The 23,838-nt window shown below is 35.5% G+C and overlaps 3 protein-coding genes and 1 long non-coding RNA gene across 4 annotated transcripts; 3 read left to right on the top strand and 1 right to left on the bottom strand.

Moving 5' to 3' along the window:
* Positions 1-2,965: 2,965 nt before the first annotated feature.
* LOC109583546 (uncharacterized) lies at positions 2,966-5,484 on the bottom strand. The gene is made up of 3 exons (XR_002185576.1): positions 5,395-5,484; positions 3,305-3,399; positions 2,966-3,190 (listed from the first exon to the last, which is right to left on the bottom strand). It is a non-coding gene; the product is annotated as an uncharacterized LOC109583546 (long non-coding RNA).
* LOC100640629 (DEP domain-containing mTOR-interacting protein-like) lies at positions 4,045-10,397 on the top strand. The gene is made up of 9 exons (XM_019998951.1): positions 4,045-4,138; positions 5,343-5,862; positions 6,594-6,714; positions 7,068-7,246; positions 7,860-8,106; positions 8,222-8,316; positions 8,541-8,623; positions 9,322-9,426; positions 9,975-10,397. Exons 2-9 carry the CDS (start codon positions 5,358-5,360, stop codon positions 10,113-10,115), a joined length of 1,476 nt encoding a protein of 491 aa, XP_019854510.1. The 5' UTR covers positions 4,045-4,138; positions 5,343-5,357; the 3' UTR covers positions 10,116-10,397.
* A 75-nt stretch (positions 10,398-10,472) lies between these two features.
* On the top strand, positions 10,473-12,191 carry LOC100640502 (muscle, skeletal receptor tyrosine protein kinase-like). The gene is made up of 2 exons (XM_003388039.2): positions 10,473-11,501; positions 11,673-12,191. The coding sequence occupies exons 1-2, from the start codon at positions 10,506-10,508 to the stop codon at positions 12,153-12,155; spliced, it is 1,479 nt and encodes a 492-aa protein (XP_003388087.1). The 5' UTR covers positions 10,473-10,505; the 3' UTR covers positions 12,156-12,191.
* Positions 12,192-12,289: 98 nt separating this feature from the next.
* LOC100640375 (ammonium transporter Rh type A-like) lies at positions 12,290-21,610 on the top strand. Its single transcript, XM_003388038.3, has 9 exons — positions 12,290-12,568; positions 13,203-13,395; positions 13,900-14,195; positions 14,341-14,504; positions 15,571-15,708; positions 15,857-16,008; positions 19,239-19,408; positions 19,561-19,637; positions 21,078-21,610. Exons 1-9 carry the CDS (start codon positions 12,334-12,336, stop codon positions 21,384-21,386), a joined length of 1,734 nt encoding a protein of 577 aa, XP_003388086.3. The 5' UTR covers positions 12,290-12,333; the 3' UTR covers positions 21,387-21,610.
* The last annotated feature ends 2,228 nt before the right edge of the window (positions 21,611-23,838 follow it).

Raw genomic sequence — 23,838 nt, 5'->3', positions numbered from 1 at the left:
TAATATTGCTTAATGGCCTAGGTAATTAGCGTTAAAAATAATCATGAGTAATAGCTTAAAATCTAATAATAGTAACGGAATTTTATTAATAGTACAATATGCTAGTAACAGGATGTATTTGTCACATTCCATTCCAGTTTACATTCCAGTGATGACGATGATAATTTATAACATTAGTTTGTGATTTATGATGCAGTGAGGAATGCAAACAATAGCTACTAATAGAATCAGTGTAACAGGAAGAATGATCAGTACACGCTAGAAACACATCAACAAAATATGTGCAAGACTATAGATCTGCTCATTTGGACTTTGACCTGATTTTTGAGAAACTTGAAAAATTTGCAAAAAATTCAATTTTGATTGGAATCAGCTCAAACTTCCTACACAACATAAGTACATGTATATGCATCAGAAAATGTAATAAAAATGGAGAAATCTCTCCTTAACATTTTTGGCAAAATTTGGCCAAACCCCCTGTACTATAGTACAGGGACTTTGACCTGATTTTTGAGAAACTTTAAAAATTCATAGAAAGTCTAATTTTGATCGGAATCAGCTCAAACTTTCTATGCAACATAAGAACATGTATATGCACCAGGAAATGTAATAAAAATGGAGAATTCTCTACTTTTCATTTTTGGCAAAATTTGGCCAACCCACTATACTATAGTATAGGGACTTTGATCCGATTTTTGAGAAACTTTTAAAATTCATAAAAAGTCTAATTTTGATTGGAATCAGCTCAAACTTTCTACGCAACATAAAAACATGTATATGCATTGGGAAATGTAATAAAAATGGAGAATTCTCTACTTTTCATTTTTGGCAAAATTGGGCTGATGACCCTGTACTAAAGGGACTTTGGCCTGATTTTTGAGAAAAGTTAAAAATTTTTAATTTTGATTCAAATTAACTCAAACTTTCTACACACCATAAGAACATGCTATGCATCAGAAAATGTAGTAAAAAATGCATATTATAATTACATCAAACTAACAGTTCACAGTTAATCTCAATGCTCCATTAACTAAAGACTAAGCACAAGAAAGAGAGAGAGAGGAAGAAGGAGCAAGTTCAAACAGTCAACCAGACTATAACGTAAGCTATTATCAACTACAAACGTGATACCTACTGCACACAAACATGAGATAAACAGTGAGAAGTAGGGACAGCTTCTCACACACACACACACACATATCTTGTAAGTACATATATACATACATACATACATGTACATGTACATACACGTATTATGCTTTGATGGTGGAATAACAAGTCATGACTGATGATGATGAATAAGCAAGTCATGATAGTGTAAATATGGGATCTGTTTATGGAGCGGCCTTTGATAGAATGGCTTCACAATACATACACAATATACCCATCATTAGATGAACCATAGAAAGACTATCTCTTTGTAGTAATGACTACTGATAGTTATATACTTAGCAACTTTGTTGTGTTAAAATTATTTAACGCAAAAAAAAACATCAATAATAATAATAATGATAGTAATAGTCTTAAGGCCATTCTACACTAGCACTTCTAATGTGCATTGAACTGGTTTGGAACCGGTTCCAGTCATTCCACACCTGATGTGCATTGACTTCAATACACATTAAGCCAAACCACTTCCATATGTGGTTTGAATGCGCATTCAATAGATAACCAATGGCAGCTGGATCAGAAATGCTATCAAAATATACATGATCCTGATGATGGTGTGGAATCAATTGATGCCCATTCAATGCGCCCGACTTCTGGTTCAAGTGTAGAAAGGCCTATAGTATTAATACTGTACTTGATTAAACAATATCCCAACTGTTATATGCGGTTATCATGTGTACATGTACGTGTCATCAGTTGCTATTCCAGGATTAGACGTACTAGTAAACAGAGCCTAATTAGAGGGAAGAGGAGAGAGTAGAAGTCACAGCGGATATTGCACAGCATTTTTGAGATAAGTATACTACACTCTCATGTCCAAAAAAGATGAAAATCAATTAGAGACTTCAAATGAAAGCTACTCCCCTACTGAGATAATTTGTGCACTAAACTTTAAGATGTAATGCTAACATTAATACTATACAGTGGAAGCTAAAGACATTTTATAATGAGGACAACTTGAGATAAGAAATTTTGCCTTTAGATATATTGTAATGTCCCAATTGGTACAAGCCTATACAAAAGTACCTCTGAAATGAGGACACCTCTGTATTAAGGACACCTTTATCATGAGGACACCTTTATAATGAGGACATTTTAAAGGTACAAGGTTATACAAAAATATTTTTATAATAAGGTCACCTCTGTAATAAGAAAAGGTCAGTGGTGTCCGAAATAAAGAGGTCAACTTTATTAGCTACATCATGCAGCACTCAATCCCCTCATGTGGAAAAGTTAATAACGCATATACTGCTGAATGTAGCGAAATTAGTCAGGCAGGCCTGGGTGATAATTCTTTAATAATATTTCATGCTGATTAAAGCATAGCTGTGGTCAGTCGATCGACAATAATTGAATTGCTAATATTAACCGTGATCAATTATCTGTACATCCTAAGGCTGAAATCACCATGAACTCCAGGAAGCAAAACCATGTAACACAATTAATACAACGTGATATATGGCACTTTAATCTAGTTCTATCGAAGGTGACTGATGAGGACAAATATACTACTTAATCACTGTACTTGCTTAGTAAAATACACTATATTATATTGGTTAGTATTACACTTGCGTTATATTGTATTTTATATTACACTAATGATGCCAGATAAGGGGTAGTGTTTATAAAAGGTGGGGGCTTTGATACGCCCACACACAAAGAGAGTAAAACTCACAAACCTACTACAATCTTGCACACATACATGTAATAACATCAATGAATCATAATTCTATATAATAGTGAAACTAAACCCAATGTCCATATATTCATAGTAATAGACTAGCTTACTCTTACCTCTTTCCGGTTTTCATTTCTTCCAATAAGTCGTTAGGCATTTCAATCAGCTGTAACTCACTATCTGAAACACCATCACCAAAATGTATCAGCTGGACAGGACGAGATGAGGAGGGGTCTAACTGGATACCAGCAGTACCGGCAGTACTTATTACATCATCAACAGTACGCTCAATTGATAGATTAGGAGGAAGAGGCATAGAAGTCGAATCCATTTTTGTAATATCTGCATTGAGAGAGAGAGAGAGAGGAGAGTTAATCAAATTTAAAATATATATAATCATATATATTTATAGGGTAAATTACAGTAGCTGTGAACAATCACAGCAATAGATCTTACCCTCTTTCTCTCTCCTCCTTAGTTTCGAATCCTGTTTACAGCTGGTTAACAACTTGTTCACTTGTTGATCAGCTTTCAAATAATTTCTTTTAAATCTTAAAAAACAATAAATTAACAAATTATAGTAATAATAATAATAATAATAATAATAGTAATAATAATAATAATAATAATAATAATAATAATAATAATGACGTACTGGGTACTATCATAGTACATAAATATTTGAATACAGTGATATTAATTTCCTTGAACTAATGACAACAAAATCCTACAAGTACATACTATACAGTACTACAATACACAACAACACACTCTCAGTATTACATACAAACCCAATACTGCAATAAAGAGCATGAAAGTGTAGCACATGCATAGAAATAACAAAAAACGGCACAAAAATAAAAATAGAAACAGCTGCTTATTATATAACATGTACGCAAATGCTTTACAAATTCGTACAACGTAATTGTTATACTATTATTACTATTATTGCAAACACTACTATATAGTATAGTGATGATTGTCCTAATCTAATTAAGGATACAACTAGCATGTGCCATGCCCTGTATATTACAGCCATATAAATGCGGCACTAGATACATAGTCTTAGTATTATTCAATGACATAGAGTGAGGGTATTAGTTTGTGTATACGAGTATTGGAGCGTGAAGCCTTTTAACATATATGAGTAGGGCAGAGCTGGGCAGTCAGCTGCAGTCACAGCTCTAAGTTGGCAGGAAGAAGAACAACTAAGCTTCATCTCTCTTTCTCTAGACTGCTAATTCTGTTGATTTATTTCCTAACCTAGCTACCTCTATCTCCCCAATTAAGGTAAGCTACCTACATGTAGATGTAGATGTAGATGTAGATGTACTGGCATTATAAGAATTACTGTGTTACTGTATGGCCATTGAATGCTGTAGTAGACATACAAATAATGTATAAGTTGATACTAAAGTTTTAAATGCAAACATGTAGCAGCTGCTTTAAGCTAGTAACAATTATTACAGCAATCTATATTCCACTATAGACACCCTCTTTTCACTCTAGTACAGTAGTAGCTGTACTCTCTTTCTTTTTGTCATTACTTGTAATTCAAGAAAGATAGTCCAATATATAAGATGTAAATTTGTCATTTGAAGCTCAGCTGCTGTTACAAAAAATACTAATAATACCAATTCCTTGGATTGCCATGATCTAAACAATGGATGTCTACCATGATACAGTTACAATGGGTGTTTTAAAAATTAGCAGCTGGTTCTAAAGAGCAGTAAACTAAGTCAACAAACTGGCTATACATGACTTGGTTATCTTTTATCTTTAAATTAATCTGCATATATGCCAGTTTAGTTTTCTAACAATCATCCTAGCAGCTGTTCACTAACATTCCTGACGGAGGATCCTTTAATGATCCTTTAATGATCCATGTATATTGTTATTATTACATGAGGCAATGTATGAATACCAATTAAGTCATGTGACAGTCACATGACTATCGTGTCCGTATCATAATCTATTGTTATCATAGTACATTATTGGTTATAGTGCCAAATATAGCTGAAGCTTATCAATAATTTAATTAATGCATGGTATAATGAATAATAATGAGACACGCCCATCCATATAATCATAGTGTAGTTAATACTAGTTATTAATTTAAAATGTTTTCAATTACAATTCCCTCAGGAATATGATTCTGACGTACATTTTAGCAATAATTACTGAGAAATGAAAAACAACAACCTTTAAACCTTAATAACCTTTAACCAAGACTTTTAGTGACAATATTTTAAAACAAGAAACCTTTCACTTTGTGCTCCTAATTTTAGGCTGTCAGTTATGTAACATGTAAATGTGTTAAAATCCTTTGATCCCCAAAAAAGAGATAAAATCTTTAACACGTATAAAGATCATATCGCAAAGACACCATGATCGGTGTGTAAGGTTATGTCCCTTTTTAACACAAAAACCCACAAAATGGGTACATCCTGTCTCCTAACCCCGGATATTTACTATGCATCACTTTTTATCACAGGCAAACGGAGACACCATGTCCGGATATGCCGGAGGTATACGGAGCGACTTACCAGCTACATACAGAGCTGCCCTGAACGACAGATACAGTTTGCAGCCACCACTTCCACCAGTACCGACGAGCGATAGGCCCTACAGCACACAGAGCTTCGACTATTTCTTATATTCTCCACAAAGGCAAAGGAGGGAGTATCAGTCTGATAGCCTCACGAGATCCAATTCATTTTCTTCCATTTACACGAGGAGAGTATACAGTGCCCAGCCCCGCCGAATGGCTAATACGATAAGAGCATCCAACCGTTCCGCCATCCTTGCAGTAGGAGAGGAGCTACGCCAGCTACTGCACGCAGAAGATGATCCTCCAGTCTTGAAGGACAGGAGATACCACCTAAAGACTTATGCTACCTGTTTCATTGGTCATGAAATGGTCGATTGGCTCTTGAAGAAAGGTGAAGTGGAGAGCAGATCAGAAGCTGTTGCCATGATGCAGAAACTGCTAGAGAATGAAGTCATTCATCATGGTAAGAGAGAGAGAGAGGAGAGAAAGAAAGAAAAACAATTTCATGCAAGCATATTTTACTGAATTATTATAATTCTAAGTAAAGCAACTTGTTAAAAATTTTCGAAGGTGTTAAAATGCTAGAGACAAATTTCCTGTGATAAAGAAGGAAAGAGCGAGCGAACGAGAGTGAGATAGAGACAGCCATGTGTTTATTTTATTTCTTTTAAAATTATACTTTATTGCAGTTTGATAGTTTATATTATGTTGATTACAGTTGGTTTGTACACTGATTATAGTAAGACTCTGATCTAATGCACCTTTTTGTGATGGTGATAATAATTTCACACAGAGAGAGACATGACTTCTGATAGTACATATATGTCTTCAAGCATCAAATAGAACCCATACCTCCTGAATACAAACCAAATGTTTTACCAATCAATTAAAATCATAACTCAATATTAGCTTGTAAACCTATAAATAAGGAAGGGCATGCACTCAAGCCTGCTACCTTGTTGATGTTTAAAGTATCTAGAGTGTGACATATTGGCTTGTTGCCCCATCAAGGTTTTGGCAGGAGTTTGCTGTAGATGATTTAATGAGTAGCTGTGGTGCAACAACGTAAACAATGAAAATTTTGGAGTGTTGCACCAAATTATCTATGTACATAGTTGTAATAATTATTTATATACAGTGATTACTCTCCCCCCCCTCCCTCTCTCTCTCTCTCTTCCTTTCTTAATTCTCTAGTCTGTGATGATCATGATTTCAAAGATGAGAAGCTATTCTATCGTTTCAGGAGAGATGACAATACTTATGAGGAGCCACCAGATGCTATGATAGTTGCTAAGGGCCAGAGAATATACAGCAGGTAAAGAAGAGGGGGAAGAAATGGAAACTGAGGGAGAGAGAGAGAGAGAGAGAGAGAGAGAGAGAGAGAGAGAGAGAGAGAGTTAAAGTTTGTGTACACAATAAGTGAATACACTTTGCCTGAGTATGTGACATGTACATAAGTTCAAGAATACAATGGGACAAATATGTACTATGGCACAATGCAATAGAACAAACAAAAGCACAAAGTTTACTTTACTATTGAAGATAACATGATGATGCCAATTGTTTATCCCCCTCTCTCACACACACACACACACTCTCTCTCTCTCCCTCCCTCCCTCCCTCTCTATCTCTCCTTCCCCCTCTCTTCCCCCCTCTCTCTCTTAATAGATTAAAGACAGATGGTAGCAACCTGATACAAGACAGAAAGTATCACCTCCAAACATTCAAGCAGAGCTTCATCGGGCGAGAGTTTGTGGATTGGCTGATAACAAGAGGAGAAGTGAGCACGAGAGAAGAGGGAACACAGTTAGGAAGACAGTTTGTTGATGCAGGAGTATTCAGACACGGTAAGAAGAGGAGGAGGGAGGGAGGGAGAGAGAGAGAGAAAGAGAGAGAGAAAGAGAGAGGATAATTGTACATGTACACTATAATTACTAAAGAAAGAAATGCCAAAAAGGGAGAAGGGGGTATAGATCATACGTTTGTAGAGGAAGCAGTAAAATGATAACAAGTCTAAAGTCCAAAATACTTGAACTTAGCTGTTACAACACAAATAAAACACACAGAAAGTCAGACAGTCAAGCAGGCATGATTATACCTGACTTCCACCACAAGGGAAGTCATGTATAATTAAATGGTGACATATCCCTTCTCTTATCTCATATTGTTTATTTGATAATTTTGTTTGATGTGTATGCTTATAGTTTTATTATGGCAATATATACATGTACTATAGTAAGGGATTCTTTGATTGTTTTTATGTGTTTGGAGGGGAATATTGCAGCTGTCATCATTCTATATCTCGTAGACTTTGTGACTGAGAGAAATTTAATTATTAGTTGATAATAATTCGATTGATAATTGATTATACTTTAATGTTACACTTGTTTTTGTTTTATGATCATTAATTGCCTCTACATACCTAACTGCTACTACTGTGTATCTTTGTTTTTTTTTTAGTTTGCGATGATCATCATTTCAAAGACGAGTACCTATTCTTCAGATTCAAGAACGACGACCCGAAAAGCCAAAAGACTTTTGGCAAGAGAGTAGGCGTCGCCAAGAGCCGAGGAAAGCGCCTAGGTTCCATGATCTCGTCCGAACAAGGTTCCGAAAACCGTAACTCTGATATCAGCTTTGAGTCTTCAAGTGCCAGCGATCAGTACATGTCAGGTGGTAGCACCTCCCCTCAGGAGAACGATGATGAGTAAGCCCCTATATAATTAATACACTAATTAGAACTACATGTAATTACGTATATACATGTACATGTACATGTATAATATTGTTGTATGTGATATGTTGTATTTGTTTCTCCTTAGATACATTGCTATGCAGTCTGCCGTTGATCCCGAGTACTTACAAATGCAAGCACCTTCCGAGCCTACCTACATCTCACCGGCTGACCCACCAACATGTAAGAGCTGGGCTTTAAATAGAATATAGTCTGGGCTTTAAATAGAGTAGTAAAACTACTACAATATAGCTTGCACGTACGGGCTTTATATAGAGTATAGTGAGGTTGGGAGCTTTTGAACGTACAAACGAAAGCAGTTTCACTTTGATGTGTTTGTCCGTCTTGATTTTTAATTTCGTTCTTATGTTGTTATTGTTTATTTTTTACGATTTGTTTTTGTACAGTCGGACAGCAGCAATCTTACTCTGACATAACCATTGAAGAGCTAACGGACCCTAATGGAAGATTCATCAAGAGAAGTGTTGATGTGAGTATAACTTCAAAGCAACTTATTATGATTATTATTATTATATTATTATTATAATTATTATTATTGTTGTTGTTGTTATAAGCATCCAACAGAAAAAGAAAAGCCTACCCTAAAAATTATTATTATTATTATTGTTATTATTATTATTATAACTGTTTTTAATAATACACTCTTCGATGACTTAAGAATAAATAAAATTAGAGGTAATCCCAGGTAGTGTAATGGCCACCCACAAGCTTACAAGTTTGGTCACTATTATTATATTATTACTGTTATTAATTAAATATAGCTACACAATGTGTACTGTAGTGCAATGCCAAAAATAGTATTTGCATGAAATAACCACCCACCTGCTTGACAGGAAGAGGATGAGAAGTATATTACTATTTATAGTCGACTTAATGTAATCATTTAGTCATGTGCACCTGGAGTTGTATAGAGACTTAAAATATCATATTATATATATTTTTTCATTTTTATTTATTTTTAATTATTTTTAAAAGTTTTTAATAATTATAATTATTATTATTATAAACTTAGAAGTAGAAAAAAGAAATGTTATGTTAAAAAATAAGTCAATAGTTTACAAAAGTTATAAGTCAATAGTTTACAAAAGTTATAAGTCAATAGTTTACAAAAGTTATAAGTCAATAGTTATTATTATTTATATATTTTATTTTTTATTTTTATTTCAGATTGTGAGCGATCCCGTGGGATATGGTTTTGTAATCAGAGGCTCAAGACCAGTTTATGTACACACAGTTGATCCTAGTGGACCAGCTGCCAGTATAGGACTACAGGTTAGGAGAGAATAAAGAGAGGGAGAGAGAGGGTGACGGAGTTTTTAAAGAGGGAGGGAGGGCAAAGGGCAGGCAAGAAATAAGCCACTGAATCAAGAAAATAGAGAATATCACATTGTGATTATACGCTGGGTTTTTTACAGGATTTCAGCATAGTGCTCATACAGGTTTGAGTTACTCAAAAATCAGGCCAAAGTCCCTGTACTATTATAGTACAGGGTCACAGGCCAAATTTTGCCAAAATTGAAAAGGAGAGAATTCTCCATTTTTATAATTTTTCCTAATACATATGCATGTTCTTATGTGTAGAAACTAGAAAGTTTGAGCTCATTCTGATCAAAACTGTATATTTTATGAAGTTGCTACAAATGCAATATAACCTGCTTGTGCTCATGAAGCATGCTATTTAGAATATAAATCTATTGACTAGGACTAGCTATTATATTTTTGTCTCCTCTCTCTCTCTCTCCCTTTCTCTCTTTCTCTCTCTCTCTCTCTCTCTCTCTCTCTCTCCCTCTCTCTCTCTCTCCCTCCCTCTCTCTCTCCAGGTTGGTGAGTACTTATACTCGGTCAATGGCCAGTATGTATTGGATAAATCACATACTGACGTCGCTAGGATCATCCTGATGGGAACGAGCACAGCTTACCTTGTAACCTTTATAGATAAAGATAGAGTCCAATCATCATAATAATAAACCGTCACAGTCATAATATTATAATCAATGTTGTTGTTGTTGTAAACAAGATGTTTTGTTTGTGTAAACATGTGCATATATGTGTGTGTATATTATTGTGTTATTGTTGGAGTAATTCGTTGCTCATTTAAACTTTCTCTCTCATTATAAATATTTTAATGTACCCGATTATATATATAATTATGTATTTTGTAAAAAATATCATTGCATTAAATATTAAGTAACTATTATAGTAAATTAAGTAACTATTCAATATAAATATTAGTTAACTATTTAGAATAGATATTAATTAACTTTCAAGTTATTAAATTCATCTACTGTGCATATGGGTGTGAGCTTAAGGGCGGGGCTGAGCCTGCAGCAACAAAAAAACAGCACTCAGTAATGGAGACCACTTTCTCTGGCTCTGGTGACTTTGGTAGTGGTCCTGATTGTCCTCCTCCGTCAATATGTAGCAGTTCCAGTACACCTACAATATCTCAACCTCCTACAATAGAAGATAGCAACCCCACTGTACTAATCATTGCTTTAACTGCATCACTTGTGCTGCTGGTTGTACTTCTTGTTTCGTCATTACTGTGCATCTTCTTCCTGTACCGTTGCTCTAAAGTAGCTCCTTCAAGTAGCGAGAAAGAGCATGAGTTGAAGAGAAGGTCTTCAAGACTTGGCTCTAACAAGTCAGGGACCAGTCAAGCCCAGCAGCCACAGCCTGAACAGCCTCTTTCAAGCTTAAATGCAACTCTTTTACTTCCAAAGCAAGCATCAAGGACCAAGATAATATCTTTTTCGACAAAAGGAAAAAATAATCAGCATCTCTCAGTTGAAAAACTCTCCTCTATGACTCCAAACGAGAGATTAAAAGTGCTGGAGTTCCCTCATTCAAAAGTCTGCATGCTAGCTGAACTTGGAGAAAGCAGCTTTGGCAAGACTTACAGAGGTGAATGTGCAAAACTCCTTACAACTGACATCACTACACCAGTTCTGATAAAAACCCTACGAGAAGGAGCGGAGGCCTATCTGTGTGAGTCCTTTGAAAAGGAAATGAAATTAACATCTGGTTGGAATCATCCAAATATATTAACACTGCTAGCTGTATCTACGATAGAGTTTCCACGCTATATGATATATGAGTGGCTTGAATTTGGTAATTTGAAGGATTTCCTGCTCTCTACTGCATCAGTGTGGCTCTCAATGGATATTGAGAGCGTCTATAATGCAAGCCAAGCTGATCTAGACAGCACCATTGGATCAGGAGGTTCTACTCAACATTCAATGGGCACTGAAGAAATGATAGCTATTGTGGTGCAGGTTGCAGAAGGAATGGAGTATCTAGAAGAACAGGGATTTTTGCATAAAGATTTGACTGCAAGAAATTGTCAGGTAGAACATATTAGATATTTTTGTAAAGTAAAATTATAACTAGTACAAAAAATTGCAAGTTGTGTTCACACTTCTCCACACTTATGTTTGCACCTTGCTTAAGAGAGAAAGATAGAGCTCCACCCAAAAACTGCATGAGGCATTTTTTACTTTCTTTTTCCCTCTGTGTAGATTGGAGAAGGTCTAATTGTTAAAATATCAAACTTTGGTTTCAGCCATGACATACAGTGCATGCAGTATTGTGAATGGACTACGAGTAACGGACAAAAATCCTTTGGTCCTCTTCGCTGGACAGCACCCGAGACCCTCAAAGACTCCACATACTCAGTCCAATCAGATGTGTGGGCGTACGGCATCTTTTTATGGGAAGCGTTCTCTTTTGGTCAAGATCCTTATCCTGAACTTGCAACGGATGAAGAAGTAAAGGAGTATATATTATCATTGAACGTGATGCTGCAGCCTGACAATTGTCCCAAGAGTGTATATAAGATTATGAGGAGTTGTTGGAACCCTATACCAAGCAAAAGACCATCCTTCTCTTGGTTGAAGCAAGCACTGAAAGCAAGCGTGAAGCAGTTTGATTTGGAAAATGTTTCGAGACGTTTCAGTTATTATAATTCACCAAGTACTACTAGAAAAATTTCTGAGCTTTAACAGCATGATACATGTACTACATTGAAATGTAAAATTTTAATTTACATTAATATTTTTATTAACTTATAATAATTATATCTATTTTGCCACACCCTGACTAAAAGTACCATGCATCCATGTAATAAAAACCAAGTCCCAAGCACGAGGTCGAGGGAGAAAGAAGAAAGGAGCGGAAAACATGGCACTCACAAAATTAGAAAAACTAGTACTGCCAGGCATCATGCTCCTTGTAGAGCTGATTCTCATTGTTATATTTGGTCTACTAGTGGAATATGATGAAGGTGGATCTCCTGATCATGAATACGAGGTAGCTATGGAGCTAGCTAACAGGAGCGGGCATTTCGACCCAACTCTTGCTCAGGATTATATTTTAAGACTAGAATCAACCAGGACTGCTACTAAAGTTTACCCTTGTGAGTTAAATGGAGTGGGCTTGTATAGTACTGTTGTGCACTCATGCATGAAAGAATTGAAACTTGAAAGCATTGTAATATCAGTACTGATTGACATCAAGAGATTAGAGTTGGTTTTAATAATAATGCAGTGTGGGAATGATGTGTATATATACAGCCTCTTCTTGTTGATTTTAAATGCTGCATGACCTTCAGTTCTACTGATGCATTGTTCCTATTACTGTCAGCAGTGAAGCATGATACTAGAATTACTAATTACTTGGTTTTAATGATGCTAAACCATAAAGTGAAATAGAATTAGCTAATTGAAGTATCCCAATTATGGTAAGGCTGTTATGAAGTGGTATGTAGCTTTAATGGCATCACTGTAATACTAAGACATCATTATCATGGGCATCATCATCATCATCATCATCATTATTATTATTATTATTATTGGTTGGTGTTTCTAAAAGGATTGGTAAGGTTTGGTACTATTCCAATGTATAGTAGTGAAGGTGACACTCTACTACAGTAGTATTATCTACACTAAACAATAGTTTCATGATTGATAGCTATCATAATGCTATTGTTCATTGTCTTCTCCCTCCTCTCTCTCCCCCTCTCTCTTCTCTCTTTCCTCCTCCCTCTCCAGTTTTCCAAGATGTTCATGTCATGATATTCATCGGTTTCGGTTTCCTAATGACATTTCTCCGTCGCTATGGTTATGGCAGTGTTGGTTTCAACATGTTGTTGGCGGCTTTCGTAATCCAATGGAGCACAGTGACATTAGGACTCTTCTCATTCATTGACACCGAGCACTATAGAATTACCATTGGACTAGAAAAGTAACTTCTTTTTCCTCTCCTCTCTCTCTCTCTCTCTCTCTCTCTCTTCCTCTCTCCCTCCCTCCCTCCCTCCCCCCCCCTCTCTCTCTCTCCATCTCTCTCTTCCCCTCTCTGACTTTTGTCTCTGTCTCTCTCTTTTGTTTTTCTTTTGATATACGAAGGTCTAATTGCTGCTGATCTTTACTAAACTGACCGTTCTCTTAAATAACAAATTCTTACCATTTTATAAATTGTATATGTATATTTATGTATGTGCATGTGTATTTGTTATATAACATACATTTACATGTATGCGTTACATTCGTTATTATGAGTATCTTATGTGTGTTGTTTGTCTCTTGTTGGTATTTGTAAGTCGACTTGCTTATGGTTTGGAATTTTGACTTATGGTCAACAACATGTGTTTACTATATGTCTTGTTTTTGCCTTCTCTCCTTTCTCTCTCTCTCTCCCTTTCTCTTTCTTTCGCCCTCTCTCCTCTTTCTCTCTCTCTCTCTCTTATAGTCTGGTATTATCTGATTTTGCTGCAGCTGCTGTCCTCATAACTTTTGGCTCCATGCTAGGAAGGGCTAGCCCTTTCCAGCTGTTTGGTATCGCTATCTTTGAAGTTATTTTCTACTCCGCTAATAATGCCATCAATGATCATGTCTTTAGAGCGGCTGATGTGGGTGGGTCAATGATAATCCACTCTTTTGGAGCGTATTTTGGTCTTGCATGTTCTGTGATCCTCCAAAGGAAGAAGGCAATCGATCATCCAAGAAACTCAAGTGCCTATCATTCCGATATGTTTGCCATGATTGGTAAGATATACTGGGATTTACTAAAGTATACTGGAATTTACAATAGTGTACTGACTGAATTATGTTGTAGTAGTTGAATATTATAGTCATTGTATTAGGAGTCTTTCTTCATCTCTCCATTTCTTTTCTCTGTATATTATTTTAGGTACTTTGTTTTTGTGGTTGTTCTGGCCCAGTTTCAATGGTGCCTTGGCTTCTGGTAATGCTCAGTACAGGGCTATCATCAACACGTACTTCTCAATGACCGGGAGTGTCATTGCAACATTTATATTCAGCATGGCATTGGACGGGAAGAGAAAGCTGGACATGGTAACCTCTCTCTCTCTCTCTTTTATTTTATGCAAATATTTAATATTTATAATCTAATATTTACGCATAAGTTGTGGCTTTGTTTTTGATTAGTTTTTCCAATATGGACTTTGATTGCATTTAAAGGCTGGGCAAGAATGTGCCATGACAAACCCAAAAATTTTTTAGTAAACAATGTAATCTTTTATTACATTTTCTGATACATATTGATGTTCTTATGGCCCATGGTTTTTTCCGAAAAATGGTTAAAAAATGATCCCCAATTTTTATTACATTTTCTGATACATATTGATGTCCTTATGCTGTGTAGCAAGCTTGAGCTGATTCCAACTTCAATTTTTCAAGTTATGGCCATTTTAAGAAAATGCCAAAATTCTGAAAAATACCCAAGGCTATAGCCCATGGTTTTTCCTAAAAAATGGCTAAAAAATGACCCCCAATTTTCATTACATTTTCTGATACATATTGATGTTCTTATACTGTGTAGAAAGTTTGAGCTGATTCCGACTTCAACTTTTTAAGTTATGGCCATTTTAAGAAAATGCTAAAATTCTGAAAAATACCCAAGGCTATAGCCCATGGTTTTTCCCAAAAATGGCTCCGAAATCACCCCCAATTTTTATTACATTTTCTGATACATATTGATGTCCTTATGCTGTGTAGAAAGTTTGAGCTCATTCCGACACATATTTTTTGAGTTACGGCCATTTTAAGAAAATGTCAAAATTCTGAAAAATACCCAAGGCTATAGCCCATAGTTTTTTTCCAAAAAATAGCTCCGAAATCACCCCCAATTTTTATTACATTTTCTGATACATATTGATGTCCATATACTGTGTAGAAATTTTGAGTTGATTCTGACAAATAACTTCTGAGTTATGAGCATTTTAAAAACAAGCCACTTAATTTTTGAAAAGATATAGCCCATGGTTTAATTTGTTAAAAAAATAGTTCCAAAATCACTTTAATTTTTCAATACTACATGTACATGTATGTAGATAGTTTGAACTGATTCCAACATAATTTTATATGATTTTCCTGTAATTTAATCAATTTCGTTACTTAGGTTCATGTTCAAAATGCTACGTTGGCTGGAGGTGTGGCTATTGGTTCCGTTGCTGACATGTTAATTGGCCCATGGGCGGGACTTTTTATCGGCTTCCTTTCTGGCATTATATCAGTCGTTGGATACAAATATTTAACAGTCAGATATATCATTTCTACAAACTATTTTAATTATTAAATAATGCATAATTAATTATTATTATTAATAAAATTAATTATTTAAAATTAATTAATTATTATTATTAATAAATTATTTAAAATTAATTCCCTCCTCTCTCTCTCTCCAGCCTACAATGGATAAATGGTTTTACGTTCAAGATACTTGTGGGGTTCACAATCTTCATGGTCTACCTGGTCTTCTCTCAGCAGTTGCTTCAGCCATTGCAGCCGGAGTCGCTTCCAACACAGCTGGCACTAACCTGGTCAACTATGGCAGCAGGTAAATTTACACAAAAATATATTTAAGATAGAAAAATTTATGCCTCAAAGAATTTTTTATTAATCACTTAAATCTATTATTATTATTATTATTATTATTATTATGCACCAAAAAAAACAAAAGCCTACACTAACACATGCATTAATGTTATTATTAATGCACAGTAACCAGTTAAATGAGCCCATCAACAGAAGGAGGCAAGAGGGGATACAAGTGGCCCACATAGCAGCATTTCCTCTCCATAGAGTGACCGAAAGCCTCTGGTATAGATGACAGTAGGCAATTGTTATTGTTATAAAATATCAATGAGAAAGAAAAGGGCAACAAAAAGAGGAGAAAATATACAGAAAGGAGAAGAGGGAGAACCTAAAAGAAAAACGAAAAAGGATTAAAATAAACAAAAAACAAAAAGTTAAATAGACCCATCCACCTCAGGAGGGGAGAGGAGACCTACAGAGCCACATATGTATATTAGCTCGCCAAAGCACTACAGAAAGCTTCTGGAAAAGGTGCTGAGTGATCAATCCTGGAGCAGTGCCTCAACTGGAAACCAAATGATGCCCAATAGTCCTGAGTCTACCATCAGGACTATTGGGCATCGTTAGGCTTGCAGTTTGGCATTGCGACTCCAACCACCCAACTGCCTCAACTCCAACTGCCACTCACTTACAGTCCTCAAAATGAACAATATTTTTTGCATTCCTCTGCATATAATAAGGCTGAACCTTGGGAGATAGCAGCTTGGGAACCATTATTATTATTATTATTATTATTATTATTTCTAAAGGACCTCGGTACGAGGATCATGAGACGCACAGGTGACCCTCACTCATTCAGTTTTTTAATGCAGCAACTCTTTGTTGCAATACAGAAAAGCAATATAGTTTCCATTTTGGGGTCACTTGGTAGGGAGACTTCTGACTTTATTTTTTAATTAATTAATTTATTTCATTTAATTAATTTTTTAACCTTATTATTATTATTATTATTATTATTGTTATAAAAAGACACAATGCAAGAGACAAAAGAGAGAGACGAAAAGGGAAAGCCCATAAGGAAAGAAAAATAGAAACAAAAGCCAGGGACAAAACAAAATAAAAGGAAAAGCAAAACCAAAAAATGTAAAATAAAATAAAACAAAATTATTATTGAATTGTATTATAGCCTTGAATGTTGTTATAGTGCATAGTATTGCCTTACTTCCATTATCTTTGTTCCCTTGATCATAAATGGCCTGTCAGTCCTAACGCAAGAAGGATAATCCCAACTATAACTGCTATGATCAAGCCAATAATAGCCAGCCAAAACACTGACACAAGGGCAATTGCAACTTGAGCAATCTACATTTTCTCCAAGAGAGGCTTTCTTACAGTCACCCATCTTTGATAAGAAGGACCCAGCTAAAAACTAGAAGATTATTATTATTATTTAAAAAAACAAAAAACAATTTAACCAAGAAAATAACAAGACCATGTTATTTAACAATTATACCATGCCTAGCTGTACCAATCAGATTGCTTAGTTTTAGGTTTATAAAGAACTCACTTATCAACAAGTCTCCCTGGAGGTGGGGTGGAGTTTTGATTACGTGGCCCGGGAGGTTAAATAAGCAGGAATTTACTAATTACTGCATGTTTTAGAATGCAATGTTTACAATGGATGCATTGTTTTCGCAATGTTTGCTGCAAAAGTAATGCATTGTAATGCATTGCTTTTGCAATGTTTACTGCAAAAGCAATGCATTGTAATGCATTGTATCAATGCAATGTATCTGTCTCATGCCTACAGCCCTATACCTCACCTCATTGTATAACCTTTACTAATTTTTATTATTATTATTATGAATTACAATTTAAAAAGTGGCCTAAGGGACAAAACACTAGAGATAGAAGAGGGAAACAACAAAAAAAAGGAGAAAAGAAAAGAATAACAAAAGGGCAAGAATAAATAATGATAAGATTAGTATAAAGGCCTTTTCACCATCAACCATCATTTTCATTTTCAACCATCACCATCATCACCATCACTTTTCACTGGCCAAAGTAATGCGCATTGATGTACATTAATCTTGTTTACACTAGAGTGATTTCAAATTGATGGGCATCACTCTCACTTCACCTCCAGAGGTGGATTGATGCGAAGTGATGTGAAAACTGTGCTAGTGTGAAAAGGCCTTTAGGACCAGAAGTCACAACAGGAATAGTAATCTGGAATAGTAGCATCCCAGACCAATGGCCTACCATGAGACCAAGGAATCAAAGTGACACCATCAGGCCTCTTACCATCAGATCTCGATAAACCTGAAGGTTCAAGACTTAATGGGACATAAGCAGCAGAAAATGCCCTATGCAGGACATCATTAACTGAAGCATGACAATGATGCTTTCGATTACCCTTTTGCAATGCAAACCATGAGTACCCAACTCATCAACATGTTTATTATTATTATTATTATTATTATTATTATTATTATTATTATTATTATTATTATTATTATTATTATTATTAACGAAAGTTAGAATTAGGACAAAGTTAGGGCAGGATGAAAAATGAAATAAAAATAATTAGGTTGATAGAGATTTTTAAAAATAATAATAACAATAATAATTTAATAAGGATGAAGTTAAATTATGGATTTAAGTCATTATAAGGTCCAAAGGGGCTCCATCACAGGTATCAACAGATCTCCATTTTGTCCTTATTATTATTATTATTATTATTATTATTATTATTTTAATTTGAATATTATTAAAAGCACATACACTTAGATGTAGAAAAAGAATTATTATATTATTATTTTAAAAATAAGTCAATAGTCAATAGGAGTCAATAAAAGTGTAGTGGGTTGATCCCAGAGCCATCTTCAGTATGAAGACCTCTCCACTTGGCTCTGGATCCTCTTAAACATAGGTTGGTAGCTCTAATAAGGGGGGGGGGGCGAACGATAGTCTAGCTCTAATCCAGTGAAGTGTGGTTGAATACTGGAGATCCCACTTGATTGCCAGCCTGTCAGCAAGTTGTGTCCCTATTATTATTATTATTATTATTATGAAAAAATAACGAAAAGCTACAAATTATTATTATTGTTTATATGAAAGCAAGAACAAAGTATTACTAATATTAGAGAAAAACAAAAAAGAGAAAGGAGAGGGAAGGCCCTATAAGAAAAAAACAAAGAAACTATACATGTTATTATTATTATTATTATTATTTATTTATTTATTTTATAGTTTATATTTGGTGTTTCCTGCTCGTGCTCCTTCCTCTAATCTTACAGTAGAGGAGATACTCCTTGGCATAGAGACTGGAGAGGGCCGGTCAGCAGGTGAACAGGCTGGATACCAACTGGCACTGTTAGCAAGCACTTTATTCATTGCAGGAATTGGAGGGATCATAACAGGTGGATAAGAGAGAGATACATGTAAATTGTGGTTGTAAAAAAGTTCAAAGAGAATGATGTGCTTAAATTTAAAATTATTTTTGAAGAAAAAGAGGTCTAAATTTTATAAGATATCACTGTACTTGTAATATTATTTTTTCTTTTCTTAAAAGGTTTGATTGTTGGCTGTATTCCATGCTTTCAGAAAGTTGCAGATGACGGATTGTTTGATGACGACTTGTACTGGCAGGTAAAACAATTACCACCCACTATATTCCACTGCATGTTATCAATTTTAGCAACTTCTTTTTAAAATAGTTTTTCCCAAAGTCAAATTACCACCTGTTAAATTTGGCATTCAAAAACATAGCTTTATCAATTCCACAACCTTTAGTTTATCACAACCTTGTTGGGCGAAGCCCACTAGTTCGAGTAGAGTATGTTTGTCTGTCTGTCTGTCTGTACACGTACGTCACTCCTATTTATCCGTATAAAAAATTTTCCTATTTTAATAACCTAATCTTAATCTTCTTTGAAAATGGGCGTGGTCACAGTGAAATAAAATGGCGCCAGCTATCAATTCTTCATGTTCTTGACCTTACAAGTTACAAGTCACTCACTTGAGTCAACAAGAATGCAAGAGAAGTCTCTACTGTGAGCTTGTAAAGCCTCCACAACTACTGACATAACCTATGACTGCAGTTACTGTCTCTGGCTTCCAACACAACTTTTTTGCTGCAGAATGTGATAAACTGATAAAGAAAATTTGTATTTCCAAGCATGATAACTTCATTACAAACTTACAAACTACTGTATTTACTCATGTACATGTACAATAATGTAGCTCTATACCATATAACCTTTAAAATATAGCGTGGCTAAGGGGCTGAGCCCCTTAATGTTTTACATTCGTCTAGTTAGTCACATTCTTTAGCTCATGCTCATTAAAGGTTGGTCTACAATATTACACTATATAGTCCTGACGTTACGTTGACGCTGGAATAGAATCTGGTTCTATTCTAGCGGAAAGCATGCGTCAAAAGGTCAAATCACCCACGCTTTTGATTAAAAAAATTGACTGTACGCTGACCAATCAACCTACCTTAATACATGTAGCATCTTGTGTTAAGCTCATATACATGACTCAGGCCATGTTTACACAGCAACGAAAAAGATGCTATTGGTATAGTTTTGTGCCTGTTTTATGCTTTTGTTTACACAGAAAAGAATTAAAACGTGATAGAATCTTGATAGAACTCTATGGAAACGAAAACAGTGTTCAAAGTGGATACTTTAAAAACGATCCATTTTGCATTGCTGTGTAAATGTAGCCTCAGTGGGTATTCAGTTTAGGCATTTTTATAACCATTTCCCAATATGCTGCAGTTAGCAACATGTGTAGTTTTTACAGTTCATGTATACTAACATATACAACTCTATACAACATATACAACATTGTGGAATTGGTGAAAGAGAAGCTATGTTTTGAATGTCAAATTTAACAGGTGATAATTTGAATTTGGGGGAAACTGTTAATCAAAGTAGTTGCTAACATTCATGCTCACATGACTCCAGTAGGTACTTAATTTAGTATTAATAAACCATTTTCCTGATAATCTTAGAATTAGGAACATGTTAGTTTTTACAGTTCATGTATACTTGCATATACAACTCTCCTTTCTTCCTCCAGTTACCTGATGATGCCGATAATTACTTACCTAAAGATGAGGACGAAGAGCAAGCATCATTGCTTCCTAACTCACCCTCTCAAATTGAAAGTGGTCTGAACGGCTTGAATGGGAAGAGAAGACGCCTTACTCCAGAGGATGAGAGAAAGAGCTCGGAACCCATTAGTCTTGATACTCCACCCTCACAGCGTAAACCAGGCGCTATTAAGGTCCTACCTCTTATAAGTATGCGTGGTGAGTCCGGCAGTATTGAGCTTGATGATATCACACGTACACCGGAAGCTGAAGACTTAAAAGTGTCAAACGTTTAAAAGACAATTTCATTTTTTTTCATTTTTGTATTAAGTAAATTAATTTGATAGGTTTTATTGTTATAAGGAACAATAAAAATTAATTTTGCAATCAAATTTAGGCCTGGTTTTGCAAGCATTATTGCTGCAGATAATTTTTGCTCTGTAACATTATTATAATCATTATTGACTTTATAATAAATATTAATTATTGTTTATTCTGAAAATAACGAAATATGACGAGAGAGAGAGAGAAAGAGAGATCAAGAAGATCCAATAATAGGTATATATTTACACAGGACATTATACTGATAGAGAAAAGGAGGGGTATAGAGTTAGGGTAGATGGATGTACATACATGTAATATGTCATTTCTGAATAAAAAGATGAGCAATACTTATGATGATGATTTTAATGGAATGAATGCTATAACAGTGGGGAGAGAGAGAGGGAGAAAGAGAGAAAGAGAGAGGGAGAAAGAGAGAGTGAGGGTTGGAGAAACATTGACTTGCAAGGACATTGACGAAAACAGAAAGAGTTTTAAAAAGAGAAGTAGAAGAGAAAGATACTTTACATCAACAAGTTTGAAGGTTTGGTGTTGAACAAGACGTCCTATTAAACAATGGGCGCCTCTCAATCCTTTCTCTTCCGTCTCGATCGGTTAAAATCCCTCCGCCACCTCCCTCCTCCTCTTCCTCTTCAACTAGGCTCATGTTCGTACACGTCGCTCTAATTATATTCCAGTCTTCTAAATCAAACTGGTTACCACTAATAGGATCAGGAGAAGGAGTGTGGTCAGAATCCTCTCCAGTTATGGGGCTATGTTCCGGAGATGATAAAGATCCTTCTCTTGACGCACCCACTTGATGAGAAGGCGTGTCGATGGGTGACGTTAATGAAAGCCGATAAAGAGAGGTGGATGGAGAAGGGGGTGGGGCCCAAGCAAAAGAGGGAGAGGGTAGCTGAAACGAGACTTCGGACGAGTCCGATATCTGACGAAAATGAGTGGAGGAAGGTGTTAAGGGTGTGGTCTTTCCATCCGTGAGAGACGGGGTCTTATAAAACCCGATATTTTTCCAATAAGAGCTTGGGTCTACACGCTCTGGCCCACACCCACTATCAAGACTAACGGTGGAAATTTTTCGTTCTCTAATTATACCATCTCGTTCGACGCTTCCTCCGAGGAGGGACGAGAGAAGAGAAGAGGACGGAGACTGAGGGGAGGGGCATAGTTCGGCCGGGAGTTCGACTTTTGATGGGGAGGATGGGTTAGATAGAGGGGCAATGGGAGGGGCTGGGGGCGGAGTTGAGTTGGATTGGTAGGCGGAGACAAGCGGATCAAGCATTTGAACAATTTCATCAAATGTTGGTCTGCCATCTGGATCCACCTAATAATAAATAAATGAAATAAATAAATAAATAAATAATGTAAATGTACTGTATAATTAATATAAATTGTGTACATGTACATGTACAATGTAGAACTCAATTGCTTGTTACAGTACACAAGCAAAATAATTGAGTGCTGGGCATTAATTAGAGTATGACCAAGACTCAGAAATTCTAATCAATGTTTGTCAGAAACAGCATAAACTTCCTATACTTGTACATACATGCAGCATAAGTACATGTACATGTACATGTATCAGGAAATGTAATAAAGATAGAAAGATTTCTTCTTTTCAATTGTGGCAAAGTTTGGCCCCGAGACCATGTACTATAGTACAGGGACTTCGGCCCGGTTTTTAAGAAATTTTAAAAATTTGTAAAAAAATCCAATTTTGACCGGAACCCACTCAAACTTGCTACGCAACCTAAGTACATATGTATCAGGAAAAATTATAAAAATGAAGAATTCTCTACTCTTCAATTTTGGCAAAGTTTGGCCCGAGACCATGTACTATAGTACAGGGACTTTGGCCCGATTTTTGAGTAGCTTAAAAATTCATAAAAAATCCAATTTTGATTGGAATCAGCTCAAACTTGCTACGCAACATAAGAACATGTACATGCATCAGGAAAAATTATAAAAATGCAGAATTCTCTTCTAGCCATTTTTGACAAAATACCCTGTACTATACTGAAAATGCTCCCCCCAATACAAAAACGAGTGAGTCCCTCCAATTAGCTCTTACGATTAAATAGTAAACGTAGTGCAAAATAATACCATATATGGCTAACATTATGATGCAATAGCTAATTCAAAACATGCCACACAACACAATATAAACATCCTCAATAGCAGTAGTACAGCCCGACTATACAGTCCTTATATTAGATAGGGTGAGTGTATTATGCTGTATTGTGTGGTGGGGAAGTATTAGTGTCTATAGGAGCTGGGAAGAATGTAATGACTTCTAATAATGTGTAAACAGAAATTATTAAGAATATCACTTTGAGGACTAGTAGCAACATTTGTAACATTCTATGAATAGTACATGTGGAGAGAGAGATGGGAGAGAGATGAGGGAGA

Source organism: Amphimedon queenslandica, unplaced genomic scaffold (genome assembly GCF_000090795.2).
Source record: "Amphimedon queenslandica unplaced genomic scaffold, v1.1 AMPQUscaffold_13298, whole genome shotgun sequence".
NCBI classification, from domain to species: Eukaryota; Metazoa; Porifera; class Demospongiae; order Haplosclerida; family Niphatidae; genus Amphimedon; species Amphimedon queenslandica.
The sequence above is the reverse complement of the archived record's forward strand: the minus strand, read 5'-3'. Positions and strand labels throughout refer to the sequence as shown.